Genomic DNA, 26,957 nt, shown 5'->3' on the forward strand with positions numbered 1-26,957 from the left:
GGGGCGACAAAGACCATGGGGGGAGGGAAACACTTGTGTAAAACTCAGCAGACTTGAGTGCACAGGCTTTAGGTACAGGCAATACCACAGATCCCAGTTTACTGAGGACTAGATTTTAATAGCTGGGGACCCTTGGTTCTACTCTTCATGGATTTCTGTAGAGAAGCAGGCACCAGACACGCCAGGATGTTTGCACAGCTACCTGAAGTTTTAATAAGTTCAACAGCAAGCAGCCAATGGAAATAATTTCCAGATCCATGCTGCCAAAATACTTGCTCAGTTAAAACTAGATCTTTTCCACACCTAGGTTCGTTTTTTTCTGATTGGTTATTTAAATTCTACATGCACTAATTCAGTTTCTTCATAAACATAAAACAATATCCTTACTAGAAACATTATTTTGAAGTGCATTTACATACAAAATGCCTGGACTACTTGAGTAATTACTGCTATATAGTGACGTTTATGCACTCAGCTAGCTCCACCTCTGCAATTTGAGCTTTTACCCAAATTCCACAGAGAAGCAAATGAAGCTCTAACTGTATGTAAAAATAATGCGATCTGATGCAAAAATAGAAGCATTCTTTTGCATGGGCTTGCAAAGAAATAGATTGTGGTAGATAATTTAGGAACAGCTGTGTCAAGTCAGAGGACAGTGTCAGAACGTCCTAGGACATTCTCCTCTCCGTGGTTGTAACAGGAGATGAATATTAAAAACCTCGTACCATGTATGCAGAGATCTTTCCCCTGACACAGCCTCTCAGTTTAAGGACTTCCACAGCCAAAAGCCACAACCAAACTATCAAGCTTAATTTCCACTGATGGATTCCCCCACAAATTTGTATAATCTCTTTCTGGGTCAATTTATACTTGTGGCCTTGCTAATATTCTGTAGCAAAGGATTCCACAACTTAAATAAGTACCATGCATATTAAAACATTTGCTTTGGTTTGTCTAGCATGGTCCCTCTATTTTTGGTACCTTTACCACTTGTGGCTTTATAAAATCATATCTCTTCAACCACATTTTCCACACTGAAAAATTTGAATTTATTTTTATTCTATACCGCTGATCTTCCGTACTTCTCTTCATGCATTTTCAAATTTTAATTTTTGAAATGAGATGCCAAAGCAGGAAAAATATTCAACCTAGGTGTACCATGGTAATTGTTGAGTACTGTATTTGTATTTTCTCGTTTGTTCCCTGTTTCTTCCCTAACTCACTCAAGCAGCCCATTTCCTATCTTCATCATGCACAGTGAGTCTCTTCACTCGAAATAGGCAAAAACCACACACACACTGTATTTTTTTATGCCCTGCTATTTTTGCAAGTCAGTCACATTGATAAGATTGCAAATTTACATTTTCTTAATAACAAAATTCAGATGCAGATCCAGTTTACCTGTTTGGGGTTTTAATTAGATGTCGTGTTTATGGCACCTCTTTCTATACCTATTTACAATTAGAAGAATTCCATTTTTGTCTTGTAGGAATTGCTACTCAGAGCCTATCAAGGACCTACTTGCTGCTCTCCACTTTCTGTATGTGAGCAGAAACTCACAAACAGCACTTCTGGGAACTGTTCTGAAGAGACTGCACCCCAACATGCTCCTCTCTGGGCAGTCCCTTAGTAGATACCACCTGAAAGTCTGTCCACCCCAGCTCCAGTCAGAAAATATACTACAGTTTAAGGTGGATATGGGAAGAAGCCCATTTTCCCATTTCAGATAGAGGTATTGTTCCAAGTGTCCATATTTTATTTTTAAAGCTGCTTTACTCCCCTCAGCTGTTTTCAAAATCAGGGAACACAATTACAACAACAGTCCTTAGCACACAGGAGTCTCACCTTCACAGGTCATCATTGGCCCAGGCTCAAATCCTTCTACACAGGTGCATTCAAAGCCTCCTATCACATTCCTGCAAGTTCCATTTCCACATGGGTTTCCAACAGCACATTCATCAGTATCTGCAAGTAGTTACACCAAAGCAAGAATACATGGTTATACTCAACCAAAATGATAAAAAAAGCATGTTGTTGATGTACAACCAGAAAAATAGAAAATGCAAGAACTCACTTAAAGTACTGAATTAGAACCACAGACTCCTAAAATAATTTGGGATTGGTAGAGGCTATCTGGGTTAAACACTCAGCCAGAGCAGGGCCAACTTGGAGCAGACTGCTCAGGCCCTGCACTGGCAGGTTTTAAGCACAAGCAGAAATGAAGACTCCAAAATATTAGAATAAAACAAGCCAACTGCTCCTTAATGCCATACTTAGAAACTCAGGAGAATCTTTAAAATGGAAGCTGGAACAGCTGTACTTACCCACACATTCTGCTCCTTGTAGGATGTAACCATATGGACATTCACAGCGGAAAGACCCATCTGTGTTGATACACTGCCCAAATTTACAGTTATCAGGATCAAGGCACTCATCCACATCTTAACCAGAAATACAAACAACACAGTAAGTGCAACTGGCTTCATGTGCTTTTAGACTTCTCTCAAAGAAGAAGTGTTCTGGCAAGAAATATTTCTGAGATCACAAGAAATACTAATATTTAAATTCTGACATACTAGGAAATAGGGCACAGAATTTGTTTTGTAGGCCAGCTTTCAGAATGCAGAAAAGAAACTGATTCTAAATGTCAGATATAAACCTCTCTGACTGGGGCTACAGGGAAAGCAGCAGATATGAAAAGCAGTAGTCATTCAGTGCTCCTTAAATGCAAACTTTTGCCAATAAGGCTGAAGTGCTGTTTGTCTTGGGAGAGAACAGAATGTACTGAAGGGATCTGGGAAACTGTGGTTTGCACTTCTGGAGGATTAAAACCATTTACTGTAAACAGGCTACGCATATTGTGTAAGAAAAGACAAGTATGCTACGTGACACTAGATCCATTCTCTAGATCCTACATATGTTTCTTAGCTCTAAAAGAAGTTTAATTTCTGATATTTGAGATAGCCAAGCTGGAATTTGAAATCAGTATAAAAAACTGGGAAAGACAAAAGGTATAGAAGTTTCCACAGTTCATGGCTTTGGGAAATAGTTGCAGAGGTGTTATTCTCAATTGAAATGGAGAATGGCTTCTGGGTGGTAAAGGGACACTGATGTAGAAGTGGCACCGTGCAGTTCAGGCACTTACCCAGCCTTGCGTCACCAGGTCCAACAAGGATGCCAATTCCAAATGGACAAATCTGTCTGAATGCCTCTGAAAAAAAAACCATAAAAATCAAACCATATGTTAAATTCTATCTAGGCAATCAACATTCTGCACAAACTACCTGTAACCACTGCCACCAGTTCATCCTCCTCATGTTCAGGTCCAGAAAAAAAGTATGTTAATATATAAACTTATCATCTTATATTCATGCAAAAACTGTATGTTTGCTTTACATTTCATCTGATCTCCTGTATGCATATGTACAAAATCCTGTGAATAATTAGCAATATTTAACTTCCTTAAAAAACAAACTAATGCAGTATTTCTATTTTAGAACTATCAGTAGTAGTGACTGCATTTTTTCTTTTGTGAAAATATTTTTACAAAATATTATAAACAAAAATTCCTTTATTTTCTGAAGAAGGAATAATTTAATCCAGACTCAGCTATCTTAAAGCTATTTCTTTTTTACAAGATGAGAAAAAGGGCTTTGATATCCTTTGGGAAAATTTGGACTCTGAAAAATACATATGCTGACATTTCAAGGAAATGCTGCAACATAAGCTGTGCCTTTCAACTGACTTTGGTTCACATGGTCCTTGTCAATGGAATGAAACATGCACAGGCAATAGGCCTAGGAGGAACATTGCAACTGGCACTTCTAATTCTCTTTTCTAACCTCAGCTTTTGTGAGGATTTTCTGCAAGGAATCTACATGACTAATGAATGAACTGCAATCATGTATTGCTGAAGCCAGTAATGCTGTTAACCGCATTTGTCAGCACAAATTACAGTCCGTTCAGCAAATTGCACCACGATGCTACAGAGGCCTGTTGAGTTGCTTGATGTCGAGTTACTCAGTCTTAAAAAGGATACTAACAAAGGAAGTAGTTGTTTCTTTAGCAATGGTCCAGGCAGGCTTTCCTTCCTCAAGGCCTGTATTTTTTTATGCCCTGCTATTTTTGCAAGTCGGTCACATTGATAAGTTTGCAAATTTACATTTTCTTAATAACAAAATTCAGATGCAGATCCAGTTTAACTGTTTGGGGTTTTAATTAGATTTCATGTTTATGGCACCTCTTTCTATACCTATTTACAATTAGAAGAATTCCAATTTTGTCTTGTAGGAATTGCGACTCAGAGCCCATCAAGGACCTACTTGCTGCTCTCCACTTTCTGTATGTGATACCTCCATAGCAAAATACCCAGCACCTAAACAATGTAACAAATCTATAAGCAAAGAAGGAATATGCTTGATATCTGACTATTCAAGGGACATGATTTTTTAGACTGCAATGGCATCTACTTTACAGAGACCTATAACACTTACTGGGTTAAACACTTTTAGAAAACTATTTTTCAAAATTCCTTCTAATAAGAATCCCAATCTCCTTTCCACTCAGAGAGCAAGTATGGTAAGCTAGTCAATAACCCACCATCTGCTTCCTCTGGGCAGAGCTCACAGGGATCTCCCCATCCCTGCCCCTTTAAGGCACAGCAACACTCTTGTTTGGAGTGGTTTCGGGACTTCGGCACAGAACACTTCCCATCTTCAAACTTGGTAAAGCAGTAGCTCACTCTCAGATCTGCATAGAGAAAAAAACTTGTTATGAGCAGTTAGAGTAACCTCGGCACAATTTTCACTTAGAGGTGTTAACTGCAAAATTGCAGGATACACACCACCAAAACACCCAACTTCCATCTAGCTCTGTTAATAGGGACCATCATTGTCTCTGACTTGAAGATTTGGATAAGATTGTCTCTGGAAGATTTGAATACGGAGGGAAGCTCCCTACCTCAGTAAAGAAAAGCTATGGAACAGTTTCCTACTTCAGTCATGGAAAAGCAAGGGTTTTCTCTTTGGTCCAGCAGAAACAGAAGGGCTGTACTGTCCTCTTATCCTCACTCCTCTTTGAAAAAATGGAATATTGCCTCATGAATTTATATTCTATTACTGGTAAGAATCACTTAAGTCAAGAGATTTTCATCAACTTGCAATGACAATATTGTGTAGTGCTAAAATGAGAGGCAATTTTCAACAGCCTTTTCCTTCCTCATTCTTCTGGAGGTACACACAAACAAAGCAAATTCTCCCTGTGGCACCACATTTTATTCCCTGAAGCTGGGTAACCAGGATGCTGGACAGAACTGAGATCACAGACCACAAGCATCCAGCAGGCAGGGAGCTGGCAGCTCTCTGTGCTGGCAGGGAGACAGCAGTAGGGCAGTTCTGGAAGCAGCTGCTCATCCAGTTTTCCGGCTGCAGCATCAATGCCGGGCAATGTCCAGGTTTTAACAAAGTCCTAGGTAATGGGAAGTTTTAAACAAAACTTTGCTCGGCCTGAGATATTTGAAAAAAGAACAGTCCTCTTTTAGGGCATAGAGAGAAGCCCTTTTGAAATTCATACACAAGTGTGCACTTTCCTCTAACATCATGTGGAACAGTGGCCTATGTTAAAAAAATAGAAGATTGGGCCGCATTCTTTTTTAGGATTTTGTTTCTTGGTGGGTTTTTGTGACTTTTTTTCTTCTTACCTGAAGAAAAGAAAACCCTCAGACTGAAGAAACTTAATTTATACGAGCTACATAAACACAGCTAAAACATGTCTTCTTGATGATGAGTGAAGTAACCGTGCCAAACTGCATGGTGGTTTGAAGACTTGGATGAATGTTTACTGCAGGTTGGATTCATTTTTACCAAAACCACAATTTCATTTAGCCCACTGTGAAGGGAAGAACTCGCTATGGTGTCAACAAGCATCAGTGCTCTGTGCCAAGCAAAACTACAGAGGTCCTTATAAAGGTCTTACTCATCAGTGGTTCCCACTGTGCACAGTGTATAAGACATTTAATGCTGTATCTATTTAATCATTTCCAAAGCCTTTAAAGTAACTCACTCCCTAATTTTTTTGTTGTGGTTCTTTATCCACAAAATAAACTAACCTGTGGCTTTTAATTACTAGATATTCAGCTTTTAGCATCTCATCTGCTTAGGCTCTGAACTGTGTATGCAGTAATCTGGAAGCCAAATCACACTTCAGATTTCCCTAAGCAGATGGGTACTTATTGTCCACACAACATTGTTTGCAAATTTTTTCCAACAATCTTTTTTTCCACCCACGTTTGCAGAGAGGATCAGCATATAACAAGTGTTATGGTGAGTACGGTAAGTGCTAAGGAGAGCCTTAAAACTGGAAATATGTCCTTGAGTCTCCCGCCTGTATTCATACTCCATCTCTGCATCTTGTTGCTGCCTACAAAGAGTCCAGGTAGCCCCAACATTTCTTCTAGGGGTACAAGAAAGGATTTCAGGACAACATAATTTCTTTGCTTAACCTGGTGCATTTAACATTAACTTCACCCCTTTTATTGCAATGTTCTGTTTAATGAAAAACAGATGTTAGGGCAAGACAGAACCTGGCCCCAGCTACAGAATTATCATGTTTTCCCTATGAAAAACAGTGTTTGAGTCCAGAGCTTTCTTGCTGTATTAGAAACAGGTCTCTAAAAAGGCTTTTATGAAACAGCAAACAAATTTTGAAATGACAGAAAATAGGAATGAACTTACCTTGGCATCGCCTTCCTGTGGAAGACAATACAAAGCCTTCTGGACACAGACATTTGAAACTGCCTGGAGTGTTGCTGCATGTGCCCAGGGCACAAATTTCTGGCTGTTCCACACACTCATCAATGTCTGTAAGAAAAGTAATTGAAGAGATGAAAAATAATAATATTTACATTGGCAGCTGTACTACATAAAGGGCAATTTTACATCATCACTGATATCTATCATATTTGACAAACAAAAAAAGCCCCAAAAAAGAACAGAAAGAGGAAGCAGTAACCCAAGTGCAAAATCCACAGTTAGTTTTCAAATCCTCAGGCAGTGGGCAAACTTCAGCAATGTACCACCAAGGAAATAGCCTGGGATTACATTTTTCTAGGGTTCAGAGCAAGTACTTCTGTTTCTAACAAGTGTTGGTGAGACCCTTTCTAGGAAATGAGAGACTTACTAGTGGCTACAGTTCAGACCTGTACACTGCCACAAAAGACTAAACATTACTCACATTTAAATGAAAAAGAAATAGGTAACAATTGTGAGCAGCTAAGAAAGAGACAAAAGAAGGATTGTTCTGTACACACCTTCACATTTGTCATTCTGCAGGATGTATCCAGGAGGACAGATACATCTGAATGAGCCATCCAGGTTCTGGCATGTGCCTGGTGAGCATTTTCCTGGCTCCAGTGCACACTCATTGATATCTAGAAGAAAAGAAAGACAATTTATTAGAGGTAATTGCTGTTATCTCAATAAATCTCTGACTGATGCCACTTTAATTTTGATTCAATCAAACTGAAGGAGGAACTTTCCAGGAGCAAGAGGAGTCATCTTCTTGTCCTCTTGTCATTGTTTCCTTCTGCTAGGTACAATGATGGCAGTGTGACAGATCTCTCTGACCCTACTGTTTCACTAAGCATATCTGCTCAAGCTTTGCTGCACTTTTTTCAACCCTAAAAGAAAGCACTCACCAACACAAGTCCTTCCATCCAGAGCCACCTCATAGCCATCATTGCAAAGACACTGGAAGGACCCAATGGTGTTCACACACTGACCATTTCTGCAGAGCATTCCATTTCCACTTGCACACTCATCCACATCTAGGACAAATAATATTGAAAGATGTCAGAAACATCAGCAACAATGGAAACTGGGTAAGTGAGATCTCTGTTTCCACTATATCAACAAAGTAACTGATAACACAATCCTGTTTCAAAAGCAAGTGAGAGGAAATTTCTATATTATAAAATTGTCAGAGCAGGAGTAGAACCCAAATGTTCCTGTATCTTGGGCCAACATTCAAGCAGCTCTAGAAAAGTGAGCAGTGCATAATCAAAGAGGCCTTTTGAGACTGACAAAACAGGGTTAATTAATGGTACTTATGGTACTTTTATTAGAAGTAGAAAGCCTCAGGAACACATGCCTGTGCTCAGCACTCCCTACCTATGCAGTCATTGTTGTGTGAGAGGATGAAGCCCAGGTTGCAGCGGCAGTTGAAGGAGCCAATGGTGTTCCTGCAGGTTCCGTTGCCACAGGCATCTCTCTCGCACTCATTAATATCTACAAAGGAACAGGAGAGAAATAACCCACTGCCAACACACTGAACTGAAGGGAAAAGGATTGTCATATCTCTCAAAAAGAAGATTTTACATACATTTACACATTTGAAATTAATATCTACAAAAATAATCAAGGGTCCAACAGTCATTTACTTTACTTTGGCTCCTATATCACTCTTCCCAAAGCAAGTGTAAGCTATTTTTAACTGTAAGCATTCTGAAATCTCAATTTGTTCATACAACACACTGACAGCTGTGAACAGGTTAAATACAAAATTTCCTTGTTAATGAAGATGACTGCTTCTGAAAAAGGTTTTTTTCTGGCAAAAAGTCTACCCTTCATTCACTCTATTAACAAGTAGGCCATATATAACTGCTGCATTGCAATATTAATCTATTAAATTTCTTGCCTAAAGGAATAAAATGAGATGAGATGCTCCAGAAAATTCTAAGATGAATGAAATATTTTTTTCAAAAATGAAAGCATTAGCAGTTCATTAGACAGAATATGTAATTTCAAAGGTTCACTCTACTTTAATGAGATGGTTTTCATTCTGTATCAGCTTTTTATCACCTCTAATAACCATTTTTGCACCTTTGTCTGGTGGTAAATGGCTCACAATCTCAGATATTGTAATGCAACTCCTTATTACAGAGAGGATAGACTTAGTAACTATTTTAATGGGAGCCTAGGTTCAGTTTAATTTGATATACTTGCCTATACACATTGTCCTGTCATCATTGGTTTTGAATCCATTGTGACAAATGCAGTAGAAACTTCCAACAGTGTCAATACACTGCCCATGGCTGCAGATATTGGGAATTTCTTGGCATTCATTCCGATCTGAAAACAAAGAGGTGCAGTGAAAGTTAAGGCTTCTAAAAGACAAGGCTGGAAAGATGCATTAGCAGCAACCAAGACAGCATTCAGTGCATGGCCTAACTTAAAATAGTATTTTTAATTTATTAATGACAAAAACATTACCAAGTAAATCCCAGAAAAGGGGCTTATTTGCATGTAAATTACCTCTTCCAGTATTTGTGGACCTGAAAAAAATTTAGCATAAAAATTATATTTAGCAACCTCAAATTCTTGCTGGAGGTAAAGCATACCACCATGGCTTTGAAAAGCAGAATTAATGACACAAGACTGGAAAGGGTCTGAGTCTGAGGGCTCTATATTGACTGCAGGAGATATGAAAGAGGCATATGAAATACAGTTTGCATTCTTCTCATGAAAGCAGCTACTTGCATTTAGCCACGTTTGATTGTAGCACACACTGCGTGATCAACTCACGGAAATCAACAGAACAGAAAGAGGAATGAACACCACATTTTCTCACTAGGATTAGAGAGAGATAAAGGCACTGGATTTATCAACTCATCATGCAGAGAGAAAACAGGCACACATACACATGCTGTAGCATCATGAAATGTGGTGATCCTATAAACTGGACAGAGCTCAAACAGCAAGAGGAGGTACTGCTATATGGAGTTGGGATATGTTGTATAACTCTGCAGAGAAGGAGGAGAGCTCTCCTGCCAGCATGTGATTGCTGCCTTACAAAAGCAGGGCATCTCTTATACTTTTTCAATAGCCAACTGCTTCCTGCTACTCTCCTTAGAAATGCTTTCAGGCAGATCCCAGGATTCTATCAATAGTAAATGAAATATAACATTAACAAACAAATGTTTGCTCTCTGGCATAGTTTTTTCTGTGACAAATCAGAAACATCAAATGAGGTGTTTCTGTTGACCTCATCTGTTGACCTCATCACCACCAAGAGCTGGTTTGATTCAATATACTTTCTTTCCTTCCTATGCTGCAGCTCCAAAATATGAGAACTGAGGTGCTGCCATGAGCTTGTATTAAAATTGATTAGGCTCTAGTGCTCAGTAATTTTATTTTCTATGCAATCTAAGCCAAGCAGACACAGTTTCTCAGCAAACCATCCCCAGGTCCTTGCAAAAGTAAGAGTCAAGTTGTTCCTAATTGCAAAGAACATCATGTACTAAAACTCATTTCCTGCCTCTCTTCTGCACTGTACTTGGCACAGGGACAATCATGGACAATCCCAACAGCCCCATCCCCAGGACCTCTGTACATCCCATGGGGCCATGAGTAACTCTGATGGGTGCGCACTGAGGACCAAGCTCTCCCAATGCTATTGATGATAGCAATACTGATTACAGTTTGAAGGAGGCAGAAGGAAAGACAACGCTGTCTTAAGAACTCCCAATCTTCAGCTCAGGAGAGCAGAGACAAAAGAAAATCTATGACTCTGGTGCTTTGTGGGCAAATGAATAGTCATGTGAAAAACTAATTTATAAGAAAAACTATTTAGTTTACCACAATAGAGAGCACCAGAAGAATGCTGTCTTGAAGGTAAGATAAATGCAGTACTCCTAGTACTAGTGGCTGTGATATGTTGGGTCTGACTCAATAGCACATAAACTACAGGGGTGCGATAGTTTTCCATGCAGTAGCACGGCTGATCCAATACTGCAAGGTTCTTACCCCTCTCTGCTCCCAGCAGAGTGGTTGGGAATTTCCTTCCTTTGCTGGATCATGTACTTTATCAACCACTTTTATTTTTACTCTAATTGTGTAACTTTATTTTCACCACATATAAAATAAAGGCAAAATACAGGGAAGTCTTACTATTTGTACCAATTCATCTTTGGAATTGTAACCCATATCAGAACCTTCCCTTGCTCTTCCTGTACTCCTGTACTGAACCCTTAACAACAACAATTACATTAGGAACATATTGAATATTTACATGTGCCACTGCATAGCTTAACAAAGCAAAGTTTTAGTTCTCATAGTAGTGTTCTGATTTCCTCTACACCCTTTTCCCACATGGGTCACATGAAACAATGAAGAACTGCACTGCAGGGAAAAGTGCACTTCCTAAAACTCAAGTACTGAGAAGCAAAAACCCAAGGATAATGTTACTAGCTTCCGTTGTAATTCTTATTTTGTTCAGAAATGTATATAGTATATAATATTTACAGCAGCTTGTCCCACTGCAGTCTTTAAAATCTCAGCAATTCTTCAAGTAAGTAAGGTAATTTGAATGCCTCTCTGGACTAAGATATTTTAAGAAAAAGCAAATAGGAAACTTCAGTCCCACTCAGTGAGTATTTAAAAATAATGTTATGGGCCCTGTTTAAATCTGTATCAAAGTTAGGAAATTCAACAATAAGCTTTTCAAGTTAGTTACTGGATACAGGCAAGCAGATAAGTCTACCTTAACAACAGAGGCTCCAGCAGCAAGCAGGGAATTATTTGTAAAAATACAAGTGGAAAATAAATTGCTAAAACACATATAGAAAATCATAATGAAAATCAGAAAATACAGAAAGGTATTGCATCAAATGGTCTTCCCTTCCTACACGTGACAAGGGCTAAAGAAAAATGCTTGCATTTGGTGTGATAAAGTGAAAGACAAACACCTACTTAGGTTCTTAACTCCCACTTACACATCCATGGGATGGGCCTGGAAGTACCTCAATGTTTATGGGATGCCCTAAAAGACTTTAAGAGTCTCAGATCATCTCCTGAAATACCAACTTTCTGGAGAGGAGAGATGTTTTTTCAAGCCCTTAAAACCCCCTCATGCCTGCAGCCCTCCCGGGCACTCACCAGTGCAGCGCCCCGTGGACGTGAACCTGTAGCCAGGTTTGCAGTCGCAGCGGTAGCTCCCAGCTGTGTTCACACACTCTGCGTTTTGCTGGCAAACTGGTCCATTCTGGCATTCATCAATATCTATCAAGACAAAGAGGAATTTGAGTTTTATAGTAAGCTGGCAGTGGAAAGATGCCAAAACCATATTTTTTTAGCATACAGGTAATTAGTAGCTTTCAATGTAAACATCATCATAAAGCTTTAGGCAAAAAAATTTTGATCAACTTTCCTTACTTTAGGTGCTGAAAAAGGAGAACTTAAATCTTCCCAGAAATGTAATTGGTTTTCACTTAGAAGCAACACACAGAAGAAGCTTTTACTCAAAACTCTCAGTGCCTTGGCTGCAGCACCCATTCTTGTCAGCATTCATAACACACAGCAGAGAATGACAGCAACTCATATGCTACCTTCAGTTTCTTCATTAAACTGACTAATAAAATGTTAGGGAATGTTTAAAATAGAAATAAACAACCATCTGTTTATAATTTTTACAAAAATATTTGTTCCATTAGAAAAAAAATATTCTGGAACTTAAAAAAAATTGTGCACATGATCTGACTCAATACTACTATTTTTTTTCTTGGCTTTACTGTCAAATGTGAAAAAAAAAAATTATTTCCCAGGACTGCTGACTCATGTGCCTTCAAGGCCTTAGATGTCTGACAGAAAATGTGATTATTTTCTATGCAAAAGAATTCAAAATGTCTGAAGTAACACAGAGTTATTACACTGACAGAAGTATTTTCTCCTCATTAAGGATGATTTCAAGGCTCTGATTCGGCAGTGTCTGAGTTGCCAGCTGGTGAAACACTATTCCTCTGAATGAGAGGAGCACTCTACCTTCACAGATCAGGAGCTTGTCATTGTAGAAGAAGCCCACAGGACACTCGCATCGGAAGCTGCCAACCATGTTTATACAGATCCCATTTTCACACACTCCAGGAATCTCTCTGCATTCATCAATATCTGCAAGAATAATAATTTATTTTTTTTTTAATACTTGTACTGAGAACTTCATGGAATCTTCTGCTACACAGCATGTCCTTATGCATTTACCCTTTAAGATAATTATCCAGCATATAATGCAAGCATCAGAATGTTCCCAACTGAACAGTGAGCAAGTCATTCCAAACTGTGGAAATTTAGGCATTTCCTGTTTTCTTGGGTTCTGACACTTCTCTGTACTGAAGGTATATTCTGCTACAGAGGAATACAGAGGAAGACACGTCCTTCCTCATGTCTCCCACCCACAGCCCTGATGAACCTCATCACCTTCCCAAGTGCCACAGTGGGGTTGTTGGGAAGAGCCAAACAGAGAGACAATGGAACTGTCTTTGGTTTAATACAAGAGAGCATGACTGAATGCAAACACACATCAGAATTACTTTTGCACTGTTTTACCCTAGTTAATCTGAAAATACTTTCAGGGTCTTATGTAACAGTTTGAAAGTGCCAATGACAGGTAACATCTGAAGTGCTGCCAACATGCTATTAATTAGATTGATTAAGCCAGGCAGCCAGGGCTTGCCAATGCTTTACATACACCCCACTTAAGTAACTGATTTTGGCAGGAAAAAACCCAGCTGCTATTACAATTATATGTCTTGCCTATTGGGTCCTTACACACCTTAATATTCTGACATGAGAGAGTTCAGAGACTCCTCCAAAGCCTCTACCTTCAGTAAAGATTGACATATGCACTGAGGTACAGAGTCATAGAATATAGTGGGGAAATTGTAGGCTGATAGGAGTTTCCATCAGATAATGTGGTTTTGTTTGTTTTGGTTTTTGGTGGGTTTTTGTTTGTTTGTTCTGTTTTGCTGCTAGATCCAACCCCTAATTTTCTACATTAGATTCTGTAATTTTGAGTCCTCTCATATACAGGATGAGTAAAAACAGAACTATTTCTGTTTCTGGAGTAACTATATAGAACTTTAATCCAAACAGAGAGTAACATCATTGGACCGCAGGCAAATATTAGAGGGTACAAGAGCACTGCCCCTGCAGAGGGCTCTCCCTTGATGCTGTGCCTGCAGGTGTATGGGACATGAGGAACCCCTGTGCAAAGCAGCAGGCTGAGTGCTCCAGCCTCCATCCCAAAGCAGCAGGGAGAGCTGTGATTTGCACAGCTGCGAGAAGCTGTGTGTGCATCAGTCTCAGCACAGGCTGCACACACTGGCTGTGCTGCTGGGCTCTGTGGGACAGCCCTTCTGTTTCCATTGGCTCCTGCCCTGCACAGCTCCGTGCTGTGGCAGCACACACATGGCAGCCTGCAACACCCCTGCACACGTGTCAAACACTGCAGCTGCAGCTTCTACCTGTGCATGTTAGCAACACCCAGGGGCTCCCTGCTGATGCTGATGACGGGCCCAATTAGCTGAGCAGGCTCTGCAACAATCTGGACTAATGCTAATAGCTAGAAGGGGAAACTTTGCTTCCAAGAAATGACCTTGTAAATAGTAAGTGTTGTGCATTTCTGCAGCCTCTTTAAAAATTACATTCCCCATTTTACTAGAAATATTTTCATCTAACTAGCTAAACACTGTACCACAGCAACAGTTTCATGCTAAAGCATCTGATTACTGCCTATAGGCCATCTCTGTTTGTAACAGGGTACATTATCTGCTTTTCATTTGCATTTAAGTGTAAATGAAAACAAAAGGGAGTCCCATTAGGGATTTACTCAATTCCTTGTCCTAAAATTCCTCCTCTCTCCCTCTTTTTGTTTTGCAATTTGTTACTAACGATTCAAATGTAACACACAATAACATATGTGAGAAATATTCCAGCTGAGCAGAAAAAAGGATTTTTGTGTCAAACCAATACCCAGGGGGACTGATGTGAAATGTCAGACTAAATCTTGCTTTAGTTTGAAGGAAAGACTCCCAGTTCCTCTCAGAACAAATGCTGGTTGGCCTTACTCCCAGACCTCTCATTCCCAGTATCTGTGCCCTTCTCATGTAGCCCTGATTACAGTTTCTTTGGAGCTCTGTGTTGCCTTGATTACAAGCAGCAACTGTCACTGCTGCCAGCTAGGAGTAGCCAGTTTGCACTTAAGTTGGAGTTAAACAGAGGGCTGAACTCCATTACACTGTTTAATTGCTATTTCTCACATGAAAAAAAAAAAAAAAAAAAAAAACAAAACTGGGAAAACAAACCTCCCCTCTTCCCTGGGCAGAGATAGCATGGAATTTAGTTCAAAACATAAATTATAGCTCACCAACTGGTAATCCTGTATAAATGTCAATGAAGAAGCCAGGCCTTTGACTTCCACAGAGTGTGGAGAATTCATCTGCAACAGGAAAGCAAAGCAGTGATTGAAGTATTTGGAATTAATCAACAGTTAAAAATTCATCTTATGCTCTGGCCTAGAAAGTTCTTCTTCTACTCTTTCAGAACCTGCAGGGCACACAGAGATAGGCAGCCCCTTTCCCAAACTCACCATGTGGGTTCCCTTGTGTTCTCATTCAGTTGGGATCACATGCTTATTTTGCTCTGCTTATGCCTATCCTTGTGCATTACAGTGTTTGCATACCATTTCAGATCTGCCTCATAAAAACCTGAACTACAAGTTGGAAGAATCAAGTGTCTAGGAAGTTGCTCTAGAAGCAAACCACCTCAAACCAGAGTGGGATGTCCTGCAGTCTTACCCAGTGTGGAAGAGTCATGTATGCCCATGCAATTAGCAGAGACACTCCTACATCTTACATTTGGCTCTCGACACAGATCATTCTCAGGACACACCAAGAAATCTCTGCAAGCCCCTGGCCTGCACAAAGGCTCTTCATGGCAAACAGCAATCGAGGCAGAGCAGACCAGACCCCGTATTTGTTGGAGCAATACCCATAAAGTCTTGGTCAGTGCCTCAACACTGGATCAACAAGCACTTGCAAAGAGATGGATTAACTAATAAAGAACATGAAGTCCCTGAGACAGTGAAACTGGCACATGGTAGGCACAACCCAGCAGCAGGGACACAAACCACTCCACATATGCCTTCATCATGACTGGGGCTGGTCATCTCCAGGACAAAGAGGCAACTAATCCCTTCATTTTAGACACATAAGAGTAGAAAAAGACATAGCATCTCTAATGGTGTTACACTCACTAACAGTAATTATTATGTTACCAAGGCCTCCAGATAGCTTTGCAATGCAAAAATGTACCTGTGCTTGGGATAGGACACTGTTCACAAGGCTTATTCCATGCACGTCCAATGTTGTAGGAACAGCAGCACATTTTCTTGGTCATATTGAAGAGCAGCTCACCATCACAGGTTTGATTGTCAGCATAGTAATTTCTATAACACAGACTTCTTCTCATATCTGTGAAAATCAAGAAAACCTCAGGCCAATGCAGTAGGCAACTCTTAGGGAAGATGATCTCCCTGGCCCAATGCACTAAGATAAAGCTTTAGAGAAACCCCAGCACATACCCATGCAGTTGTTTCCTCCATTGACCTGCATGTAATCGGGAGGGCAGATGCAGGTGTAGTTCCCAACAGTATTGTAACACGTGCCAGGCCCACAAATGCCAGGTGTCTCACACTCATTCACATCTAGAAGAGAACAAACAGGCAGAGAGTGAGTGGCCACAGAAGCTTTCTTGTTGTGCTTTTGAGAACAAAAATGTCTCAGTAATGTCTGAGGTAGGAAGGTACTGGTGGAAAAGAGCTGAAGGGGCTCTGAGGAAGGTCATGGCTGAGTGAAGCCACACAGAAAAGGAAGTGGCAGCACAGGTGGCCATGGAAAGGCCAGCTGTGAAGCAAAGATGGGAACTCTGATATGTCTGGAAAGCTCAGAAACAGCAATTTGGCTTTTGCTTCTGTTGCACAAAAATAGTATTTGAGGATCTCCTCCATTCTGGACTCTTAGATCTGGAAAAGAACCAAAGTGTTTCCCTGTGGAGTTCTGACTGAGCATTGCCTGACTGGGGAAAGTGAGCCACTTTCCCAACACAAGATGTCATATTTACTTCATCCAGACATGAAGTTTTGTTTAAAAAAAATCTAACCAAAACCAACACAACACCATCTCCAAAACACCTCAGTTCCCAAAAGTTCAAAAATATTTCCCTAGCCTTAAAATTTTAGAGTATCTTTGACACACCACTCAGCATCTGTCCATCTGTCAGGCTGCATAAGCATAATGTGGATGAAGCACTTTGGTTCAGCCTTAATTTAGGGCCTGAATGTTTGTTATTTCTGCAGTGTTTTGCAGCTCGTAGGCACTACATTAACATTATTAACAATCTGAAGACCAAAGGACAGCCTGGACAACAGGAAATGTTAGAACTTGATGGGTTGATTAAGATTTTATATCCAGTAAACCTTGAGAGGGGCACATAATGAGACACATACTTCTGATTGTGCTGTGGAAAGGAAAACGTTTTGCAGTACAAACAATATTTTCAGTTGATGACTGGATCAGCAGGAGTGAAAAAAGCAGTGGAAAAATACATGGACACATCAGTCCACCAGATTCATGGGGAAAGTTTGTTCTTTTATCTGACTGCTTATTCATTGCCCATTACCAAACAGCTATTTTTTTATAGCAAGTTACCAAATGATGTCTCACTTATAGAAAAAATTGTTGGGTTTTCAGGTTTTCATCAAAATATGATAATTAAAAAAACCCTTGCATATATTTCAGCATGGTCAAGAAGGAATCTTCACACTCTTAAAACAAGATTTCAAGTTGTTCAATTTTCCCATCCTATAGCTTTACACTGCTTAGTCTGGTTGTGCTCCTTTTCAAGAAAAAGATTAATTCTCTGCATATTGATCTGTCATTATTTCTAAAGAAAAAAGAAGAAGACTAGTTAAAAGCTCCATACCATCACACACTCGAGTCTCTTCATTCAAGTAGTACCCTGATGGACACTGACATTGGAAGCTACCAAATGTATTAATACATTTTCCTCCTTGGCAAAGTCCAGGCAGTTCTTGACATTCATCAATATCTGTCCAAACAAACACATAAACATTTTATTAATGCTTTTGATGAAAAAAAAAAAAGACCCTCACTACAGAGTTTCATAATTTCAGACATGTAAATATAGGAAATTTTAAACATTACCTTCTAATATAACTGTAATAGGGTTTGGTCTGAATCCTTCCCCTCCAGGGCAAAGAACCTTATATTCAGCTGAAAACAAAACAGATTTATGAGCATATGATAGTGGAAACATTTTCAGCACAATTGTTTTTGAAAATGGATCAGATTATTACAGACAATTTAAATGTAAGTTTACAAACTAACCACCTAGAGATGTTAGATTTTACTCTGTAACATTATCTGTCATCCCATTTCATAAATAGTTCAGTACTTTTCAGTGCAATAGCAAACTTTTTCAGAAGAGATAATAATATTCTGACTAAATAATCTTTCTGAAAGACTAGTGAAGTTTTTTGTGAAGACCAATGGAAGCCCTTGCATGTCCACAATAAATGCACACCCAGTATTTCAGCTATCTGGCTAAATCAGGAAAAAACCCACCAAACACATTGCTGTGTTTAAGCCAGGAAATGCAGACTTACTTGTGTTCACCAGTGGGCAGTGCTCACAGGGAACTCCCCAGGCTTTGCCCAGGGAGCAGCAACAGGAGGCCTTGGAAACACCCACTCCAATCTCATTGCTGCAGAAGGTGCCACCGTTGTCTCCCCGAGTTTTGATGTCCAGGTAACAGTTGCCAGATCGTGTATCTAATCACAATGCACATGACAAACACATCTTAGGAGAGAGCAGAACACAGCACATCCTCTCAGGGTGAGGGACACCTACAGATGGCTCCCATTTCTTGCAGGACACCCAAGCAAGTAAGTTGTGTTACTCAGGGGGACCCAGCATCTCCCACTTAGGTAGGTTGCTGGTGCCCCATTCCTTGGCTTTTTTGGACTTTTCACAAAGTAGGAAATTTACTTATCGAGTCCAAGGGCATGTCAGCCAGCCTTTTTCTCATCTTCACTCACATTTTCCCTCACATTTGTATATCTTTCCAGTTCCAGATATCCACTGCTTTCTCCTCTACTCAGGGTTTATGAGCAGGAAAGCATTTACTAAATGTTAGGAATTTCAAACACACTAAAATTTGAGAAGCATCCCTACACCCTCTTAAACAAACAAAATCAAAAAAATATTAGGATTACTAAGCAGCTGGAGCCTAATACATTAACATTTCCATTGGTCATGGAGCTGCACCTAGCCAAGTGCACTCAATGCTCCAAAAGCACGGGTGGCTTCATGCCACAGCTTCATTTGCCTGCCATCTTGGGGCCAGCTGGATGTGGACTTAAGTTTGTTGAATTTTAAAATTTTCTCCTGTTTGCTGTAAATTGTGGACAGCTCTAACAAGCCCCAGGGGGTTGGTTCTGGCAGCGGGGCACTGCTGGCATGCTGCATCAACTCTGGACATGCTCCTGCTGCCCTATTACAGCTTCTAAGCCAGGGGCAGAGAGATGGGAATTGAAGAGCCTGATCAAGCCCTTTCCCATGACCTGGGACTTTATTCCTAAGCAGTCAGCTTGGAGCCCCTCTGTGGAACTTCCCTTGTAAAAAGCACAGGGAGTGATCCCTTACCAACACATCCAACGCGGGTGGGATTCAGCTCGAAATCAGGAGGGCACTCACAGGTGTAACTACCAGCAGTGTTGATACACGTGCCACTAATGCAGGTTGTAGGGTCTGCACATTCATTAACATCTGCAAGAAAAACACAGCACGTGGTAAGCAAATACTCAAGGACATTCAAAACTGTTGATACATCAGGTACCATATGCTGACCATCACAAATCCATTAGTTAGGAGATAGTGGTCTCCAGAAAGCTCTAAAAAATAAACAGGCATTTTAGAAGAACAGCAGTCTGAGATGAATTCATCATTTCATAGCAAAAAGAAAAAATGCATTTTTCCTGAAAAAAAAAATCAATCTATGAACAAGATTCACATAAAGTAGTAAAAAAATCCCTAAGGGAAAAATACAAGACAAGGCCATAGCTTACCATCCAGTACTGTAAAAGTCACAATACATGTCTGCCAGAGGGATTCTCTGATCTGTTTTTCCCCTTAAGGGGATATCAGAGGTGGACAAAGAAAGTAAAGAAGAGCATAAAAAAGATATGGTGAATCCTGTGTAATACAGGAGGGAAGTCTGTATTTTCCTATATCCAGTTTGATTTGTATAGCTTCTTAAAAGAATTTCCTAAGGAGCTGACTATGGCACTGACAGAAGATTAAAAGGCATGTTGTTCAAATTTTTACCTGTGCAGTTACCACCACTTCTGTCCAACTCGTAGCCCAATTCACACTCGCATCTGAAGAGTCCAGGGAGGTTATGACAAGTACCGTAGACACAGATGTTAGGAAGTGAGCACTCATCAATATCTGATTAAGGAACAGGAGGGGAAAAATATGAGGTTTCCTGATCTTCTTGAGACACAGAGAACTGCAAACATTTTCAGCAGCATGGATCTGGAAGACAACAGTTTCTGCACATCGTGTAAGACAAGAAAAAGTAACATGGAAGATTTATGTTGGAGCCTAAGGAATCTAATCCATAACAATTTTTTTGAGAAAAAGGCTCCTTCCAATATCTCTGGAAGCTATGCCAGAAACTATCCTAGCTTATTAGTGGGCTAATCCGACAAGTAGCAATATTAAACATAGCAGAAGATAAGCCTTAATAAAATGAAGTTTATTATAAATCATCAGTCATCTGCAGGAAGCTGGACACCAGCAAGAGAAAAGTCTGTGCCCAAAGGTGAACTTCATGATCATTTTTGGGTTTCTGCATTTGACAGATCTAAAGTCTGGCAAGCAGACACTTCTGTGTCTTTTCCCCAAATCACTGACTCTGAACCAGTATTTACTGAATGCCACATGCACTGCACAAAGAACAACTAATTTGATACAATAAAAAAGCATGTGTTTACAAAGGACCTTAAAATACTGCACTTAGTGTACTCATCTGAGACATGAAGGCAAGTCTGTTTTAGCAACAGGAACTAGCCTCTTAGAAAGCTATTTAAACTCAGCTAAAAGGTTTGAAAGTAAATTGTTTCATGAAACATTATGAAACCTAATATTGGTTTCATTTAAAAAAAAACTCATTCTCAAAATATTTCACTCAGTAGATTTCTAAAAAATACACAGAACACTTTTTAAGGGGAAAAATCCTTTTTAAAGTGATGTACTTATTAACTCCATTAAATATGAGTTGTCATGAGTTATTACTATGTCAGATGATAGGGCTGCATCTTCTTGACTGATTAACTGATCAGTGTTATCACAAATGAAGATTTCAAATGTTCAAATCAAATATATGACCTTAATCACATTGGTAACATGTTTATTATTTGATTATTATATAATATAAAATATATATATTCTATAACATATATAATACATATAATATATATTATATTATTGTTTTGAATCTTTGCATATGCAAAGCTCTTATGAATGAGTTGTAAACTGTTAACTGACAGCTCACTTTTGAAACTGAACAAATAGTCATACAGAATTTTTTTTTTTTGGTGTTGTCATACAGATTTTCTGCAAGGCTTCTGCACTCTGCTTCTGCACCTCACAGAAGCCCTTAAAGCATATGCATTATATTGGCTACCAAATCACTGCTTTTCAGCTTCATACATACCAATGTGAAGTAACAACTTTTTCTGTTTAATTGTTTTGAATAAAATGAAGAACTGGACATCAACAATCAAGAAGAAATGGCAGCTGTCAGTGCCATTTGGATCACCAATCGGACCCCAAAATAATATATCATAAGATAGACTTTGAAAAGCTGTTCTCTTTATATACAGCAGGTAGATGAACATCTAGAGGTCCATAATAAATGTATGAAGTGCAAAAAAGCAAATACTATTAAAAAAAATCATGCAGTTCTCAGTAGAATCACAACAGCAAACAATTGTAAAAAATTGGAACATAAAATAGTATTAAGGCAGAATCTGTTGACTGTTGTTTAAAGCTTACAAAGAATTACCTTCACATGCTTTCCCATCTACACTTGGCAAAAATCCCATATCACATTCACAGCGATACCCTCCAGGGGCATTGAGGCACTGCCCATTTTCACAAAGATTCAAGTTTTCTGAGCATTCATCGAGGTCTGTAAAAGGAAGGGATATTGCAAGTTAGCAGTAAAGATGGTTTTCTCACCAACATTTGAGCTGAAGCATTTAGTGTTCCAAGCATTTTAATTATTCTACCTGAACATGTGCAGAAGAAACTGCAATCTAGTTCTGTGCAGAGGTTACTACATGTAACAGGCTCTGTATATTCCCGACATGCTGCAAATACAATTTCTAACCAGAAAAAGGAAAATCAGAAAGGCATAGACTCTTAGAGTAGCTCCAGTTAACAACTGGAGGCAGTCACAGGGTCATATTTAGACTCAGAATGAGCACGTGAAATTTATTATAGTTATTCTTTCTATTACAGCGAAGCCTAGAGGCAGTAATTGGAAAAAAAAGAAGTTTACTATGCAGTGAACAAACAAATGGTAATAGGCAGTTCTCCATGCCAAACATCAAAACACTGACAAAAAGTGGCATGAAAAGAACTTCATCAAAACTGAACTGTAGGTTAACTGCTGATGAGAGAAAGAGCCTTCCAACTGGACTACGCTCACCTTCAGATAGATCATGGCTCTTACACTCTAGCTGAAATGTTACACATCACAAAAAGACCTCTTTTTTACAACAGAGTCTGGCTGGCAGCATGAGTTTTGAGAAGTCCATGGCTGGTAAATCAAAAATCACCTACCAGGGAGAATGCTGCACACTGCACACTTGGCAGAGGGCTTACAGAACATCTGAGTGCTCTAGTTTGAGTCCCAGACACCTTTTGAATTCACAAACAATAAAGTATCCAAATAGAAACAAAGTTCTACTGAATGCAGAAATTCTGTAAGCACTCCATCTGAAGGGTGTAGCTTACAGACTCCTGGAAATCATCATACAGCAAATTAACAGAGTACTGGGTTAGGAAGGCCACTGAGGAAGCTGAATCAGATTCAAGATGAAATTATACTGAGAGAATTAAACAGAATTCCAAGGTCTGATTAGAATTTGGAATTATTCAAATCCAGCCTTAAACCTGATAATCCAGATTCTCAGATGCTCTAAAAAACTGCTGCAGTTGATGGAGTGCTGCTGATTTGCACCAGCTGAAAACCTGGCCCACCAGCTCTGTCACGTGGCTCTGCTCCAAACAGCGAGCATCCCCAGCCACACTGCAAGAGCAGGGCTCCTCATGACTAAGCACACATGAGCTAATCAAAGCAGAAGACTGAAGTGTGGGTGGGAAACATCTCTCTAGCAAAGTTTTATTGTCTCATTTACAGTTTATAAAATGAGGTTTCAGAAGCAGCTACTTCTTTCATTCTACTTGCCAGCACTGCACCCTGACACCAGCTCTCAGGATGATGGAGTGAAGCAGACAGACACCACACACTCACTTGTGGAAAAGACAAACATTTTTAGGCAATTTTGTGAAGTAATGTTGATGTATATGCCCTATTATTTAAGTATTAAGGTGAGTAGCCAATGGACTAGTTTACTAACTCGCCAAATTACATAATCAAGCCTAGTTTTAATAATTTTGTCACTCATTTAAACTAACAAGAAAAGCTCAAGGAAAAATTGCATTTTATCAAGGGAAAAAAGTTATTGAGTTAGACTATGTATAATATATAATATTTCTTTTAAGCTATGGCAACCTAGGTGAAGGAGAAGACAATTAATGATGACATATTAATGAAAATTTCAAATGTTTAAAAGCTGTTTCTGTGTATTGGATCACAGACTAACTTAGGTTGCACAGTACCACTGGAGCTCATCCCTTCTCTCCTCAGACAGCTCTGAGTATTCTGAATACTGTACCTGTACAAGTGAAACCATCCCCAGTGTAACCTTCTTTACACAGGCAGCGGTAAGAGCCCATCGTATTCTTGCAGTCAGCATGTGGGCTGCACATGTGGGTTCCATTGGAGCACTCATCCAGATCTTTAAAATAATAAAAAAGGGAAAAAAATCAGTTAAAAACCAATACACTAATACAAAGTTTAAATAGTGTATGGCACACAGAAGCTCTACTTTAAATAATCTTCCATAATAAAACCTATACATATGTGTGGTCGTCTGACTGAAAAAGTGGGGAACAGCTTATTTGCAGCCCATCAAAGAAGTCTGACAATTTAACTGTGACTGAGGAAGCTCCAGGGCACTCAGTACTAAGGCCTGTACCTTGTTTTCAAGGGGAGCACCAGGAGGCCCCTCACTGCCTCCCATCAGCTGCCCTCAAGCACAAATCATCTCTCTCCATGGTCCAGTCTGTTCTCATCATTTCATAAGCCAAACATGAGATAATGCTTATTTCACAGATACCATGGTGGAGAACTTGTCTTCCAACAGATCATGTCAAATCAACCTTAAAAGTTCAATAGCCATTTGCCTTCTCATTTTATAGGTGTGGTATTACTTTTTTTCAGAATTGCCAGAACCCCACTGTGGTCAGACCTTACAAATAAGTACAAATGCGTAAGACTCACCTGTGCACTTGATACCATCTCCAATCCAACCAGGGCTGCAGCTACATTTGAAGCTTCCAGCTGTGTTTGTACATATGGCGTGTCTGTCACAGTTATGGGCTCCAATTTCACACTCATTGATATCTGTGAACAGAGATGTTTGAGGAGCTCATGGAACACACTTTCTCAAATCCAGATAACTGACACTACAATTTCTCAAGAAAGGCAAGGTGAATGTGAAAGCAAGTCTGCATTCTTTACAACATGACATTTAAAAAGAAATGTGAAGACAAAATCACAACAAAGAAAAGCAAAGGAAAGCAAAGGAGCATGTAGCACATTTCAAACGCGGTGCCCCACTACCTGTTCTTCTGACAGGCACATAAAGCAGTGCTGCTGCAGCTCACTCCGAAGTATATTTGATAAGGAAGACAGTACCTCAGAAGACAGCCTTCCCAGAGTGCCCATCCTGCAGAGATGGGCAGAGTCTGCAGAGAAGGACTACGCTGGTGGCTCCACATTGCAGACATTGCTAAAAACTGTCAAAGGAAACTCTGCTGCCCAGGGACCCCTGGAATGCAGCACTCCCACAGTCCCCACATATCCACAGAGATGCTGATGAATGCCAGCCAGGCACCACCAGCTGGCTGCCCCTAGGATTGTCCCCAGGCAGGGAATGAAGCAGGTTCTGCTTGGCCAGAGGCTGTGTGCAAGGTGGGAGGCAGGTTGTACCACTGTATTTACCAAGACAGCTGAGGAGCTCATCAGGCAAGCAGTTTATTAGGAACTCAGGAAACCTAACACAGTGGGAAGAAGTCAGCATCCTTGGAGACATCAGGCAGCAAGTCATCCAATCTTCAACATACATGGTCATGCTAGCACATTCTATTTCAGTACTTGCTATTTTCACCTTATTTTCATTTTTGGGCATTCTCTGGCAATGTCAAAATGTATAGACTGCAAAACCCAAATTGAACTCCATTCTTCCTTCTCTTCTCACAAAGCATTATTAACGCTCCATATAAGTAGTTGGAGAATGTATAAACTAAAAGGCGAAGTTTCCAGAAATTACTACTGGTAACTGAAACAAAACTGGCAGGAATTTTCTTGCCTATCTGAGCTTTGGATTTTCCAATATTTTCTGTAACTGAGCTATTGAATTGCACTTTACCTCCCATGCAGGATGTAACCTAACCAGAGTTCACATCAAGCCACTTAAAACTGATACCCATTTTTTAGCCCTCCCAGGTGTCTTTGGTGTCTTTGATGTTGCTGTAAGCCAAATCATCTCCCTCTGTAAAACAGCTGATGGAAATGGAAAACAAGCTCACAACTCTACATGATTCTACAGCCAAAAACCCAGCTCAGACCCTTCTCAAGAAGATGATTAATAAAAGGCATCAGCCATCAAATATGTAACAACCTTTGGGATTTCCAGCCCCAAAATCACAGACTTGAACTTCCCTATAATTTTACCTGCAAACAATTAGCTCTTTAAAGAAGGTGAGGTTGTGGAGCTAATGCAGAAAGTGTCCAGGTATCACCTTAACCATTTCCTCCTTTACGACACTTTCTTAGGTTTGTCTGTTCACACTTCTCTAGACAAAAGGCCTTGTCCTTTCACTGTGCCTTGTACACATATATTGCCTTTTCACAAAGGCAACACATGACTTCAAAAAGAAGACAACTTCTGTCTATTATCCTAAAATTAAATACTCAAGGCCAGAAAACACCCAAAACAACTGCTGGCTGGGAGAGACAGGATGTTTGTTTGGTGAGTTTTGTGCTTGATGGGGTTTTTTGTTGTTGAGATTTTGGGATTTCTTTTTGTGATTTGCTTTTTGGGGTTTTTGTTTTGTTTGTTTGGTTGTTTTTTTTGTTTTTTTTTGTTTTTTTTTTTTTTTTTTTTTTTTTTTTTTTTTTTTTTTTGTTTTGTTTTTTTTTTTGTGGGGTGGCTTTTAATGCTTTGGAGTTTTTTAGTCTGTTGAAGTGTAATTTAATCCAATCTTACTTTTCTAAGTCTCTTTCTAAGCAAGGCATTGCTTTGACTCAAAACCCCAGACATGAGAATTCCCATAATCTGAATGCTGACATCTAGATATGAATCTAAATCCGTCAGCTGGAATCTACCATTAATGAATGTTAACTCCACCAACAGGCCTGAAAACATGCAAATGGACACTTACTTTTTAAAACTTAAAAAAAGGGTCAGGAGCGAATAATCTCAGAGCAGTTTTGCCTTTAGCATGTGCAGAAACTCATGAAGATAACATCACCCTAAACAGGAAACTCGCGTCTGTCAAAAAATCTTAAGGGTGGCCTGAAAAAAATGCAACTCATTTTGGCTTGGGGAAAGACTGGAAGGAATTTAGAGAGGTCAGCTACAGTATACACTGACATAAAAAAGCTGAGGCAAACACTCTATTTTTTAACCTT

General features: G+C 39.6%; 1 protein-coding gene across 1 annotated transcript in view; it reads right to left on the reverse strand.

Moving 5' to 3' along the window:
• Positions 1-26,957, reverse strand: part of FBN1 (fibrillin 1) — a 145,754-nt gene that overhangs the window by 12,734 nt on the left and 106,063 nt on the right. The window contains exons 32-53 of the mRNA XM_053954527.1: positions 24,543-24,665; positions 23,875-23,997; positions 21,975-22,100; positions 20,231-20,353; positions 19,550-19,672; positions 18,511-18,675; positions 18,050-18,118; positions 17,808-17,933; positions 16,408-16,530; positions 16,139-16,297; positions 15,193-15,264; positions 12,813-12,938; positions 11,931-12,053; positions 9,000-9,125; positions 8,166-8,282; positions 7,694-7,822; positions 7,307-7,426; positions 6,732-6,857; positions 4,600-4,749; positions 3,146-3,211; positions 2,325-2,441; positions 1,846-1,965 (exon numbers count right to left, since the gene is read on the reverse strand). Of these exons, the coding sequence (XP_053810502.1) occupies positions 1,846-1,965; positions 2,325-2,441; positions 3,146-3,211; positions 4,600-4,749; positions 6,732-6,857; positions 7,307-7,426; positions 7,694-7,822; positions 8,166-8,282; positions 9,000-9,125; positions 11,931-12,053; positions 12,813-12,938; positions 15,193-15,264; positions 16,139-16,297; positions 16,408-16,530; positions 17,808-17,933; positions 18,050-18,118; positions 18,511-18,675; positions 19,550-19,672; positions 20,231-20,353; positions 21,975-22,100; positions 23,875-23,997; positions 24,543-24,665 (2,652 nt within the window). The remainder of the gene's footprint in view (positions 1-1,845; positions 1,966-2,324; positions 2,442-3,145; positions 3,212-4,599; positions 4,750-6,731; positions 6,858-7,306; positions 7,427-7,693; positions 7,823-8,165; positions 8,283-8,999; positions 9,126-11,930; positions 12,054-12,812; positions 12,939-15,192; positions 15,265-16,138; positions 16,298-16,407; positions 16,531-17,807; positions 17,934-18,049; positions 18,119-18,510; positions 18,676-19,549; positions 19,673-20,230; positions 20,354-21,974; positions 22,101-23,874; positions 23,998-24,542; positions 24,666-26,957) is intronic.

Source organism: Vidua chalybeata, chromosome 13 (assembly GCF_026979565.1).
Source record: "Vidua chalybeata isolate OUT-0048 chromosome 13, bVidCha1 merged haplotype, whole genome shotgun sequence".
Taxonomy (NCBI): domain Eukaryota; kingdom Metazoa; phylum Chordata; class Aves; order Passeriformes; family Viduidae; genus Vidua; species Vidua chalybeata.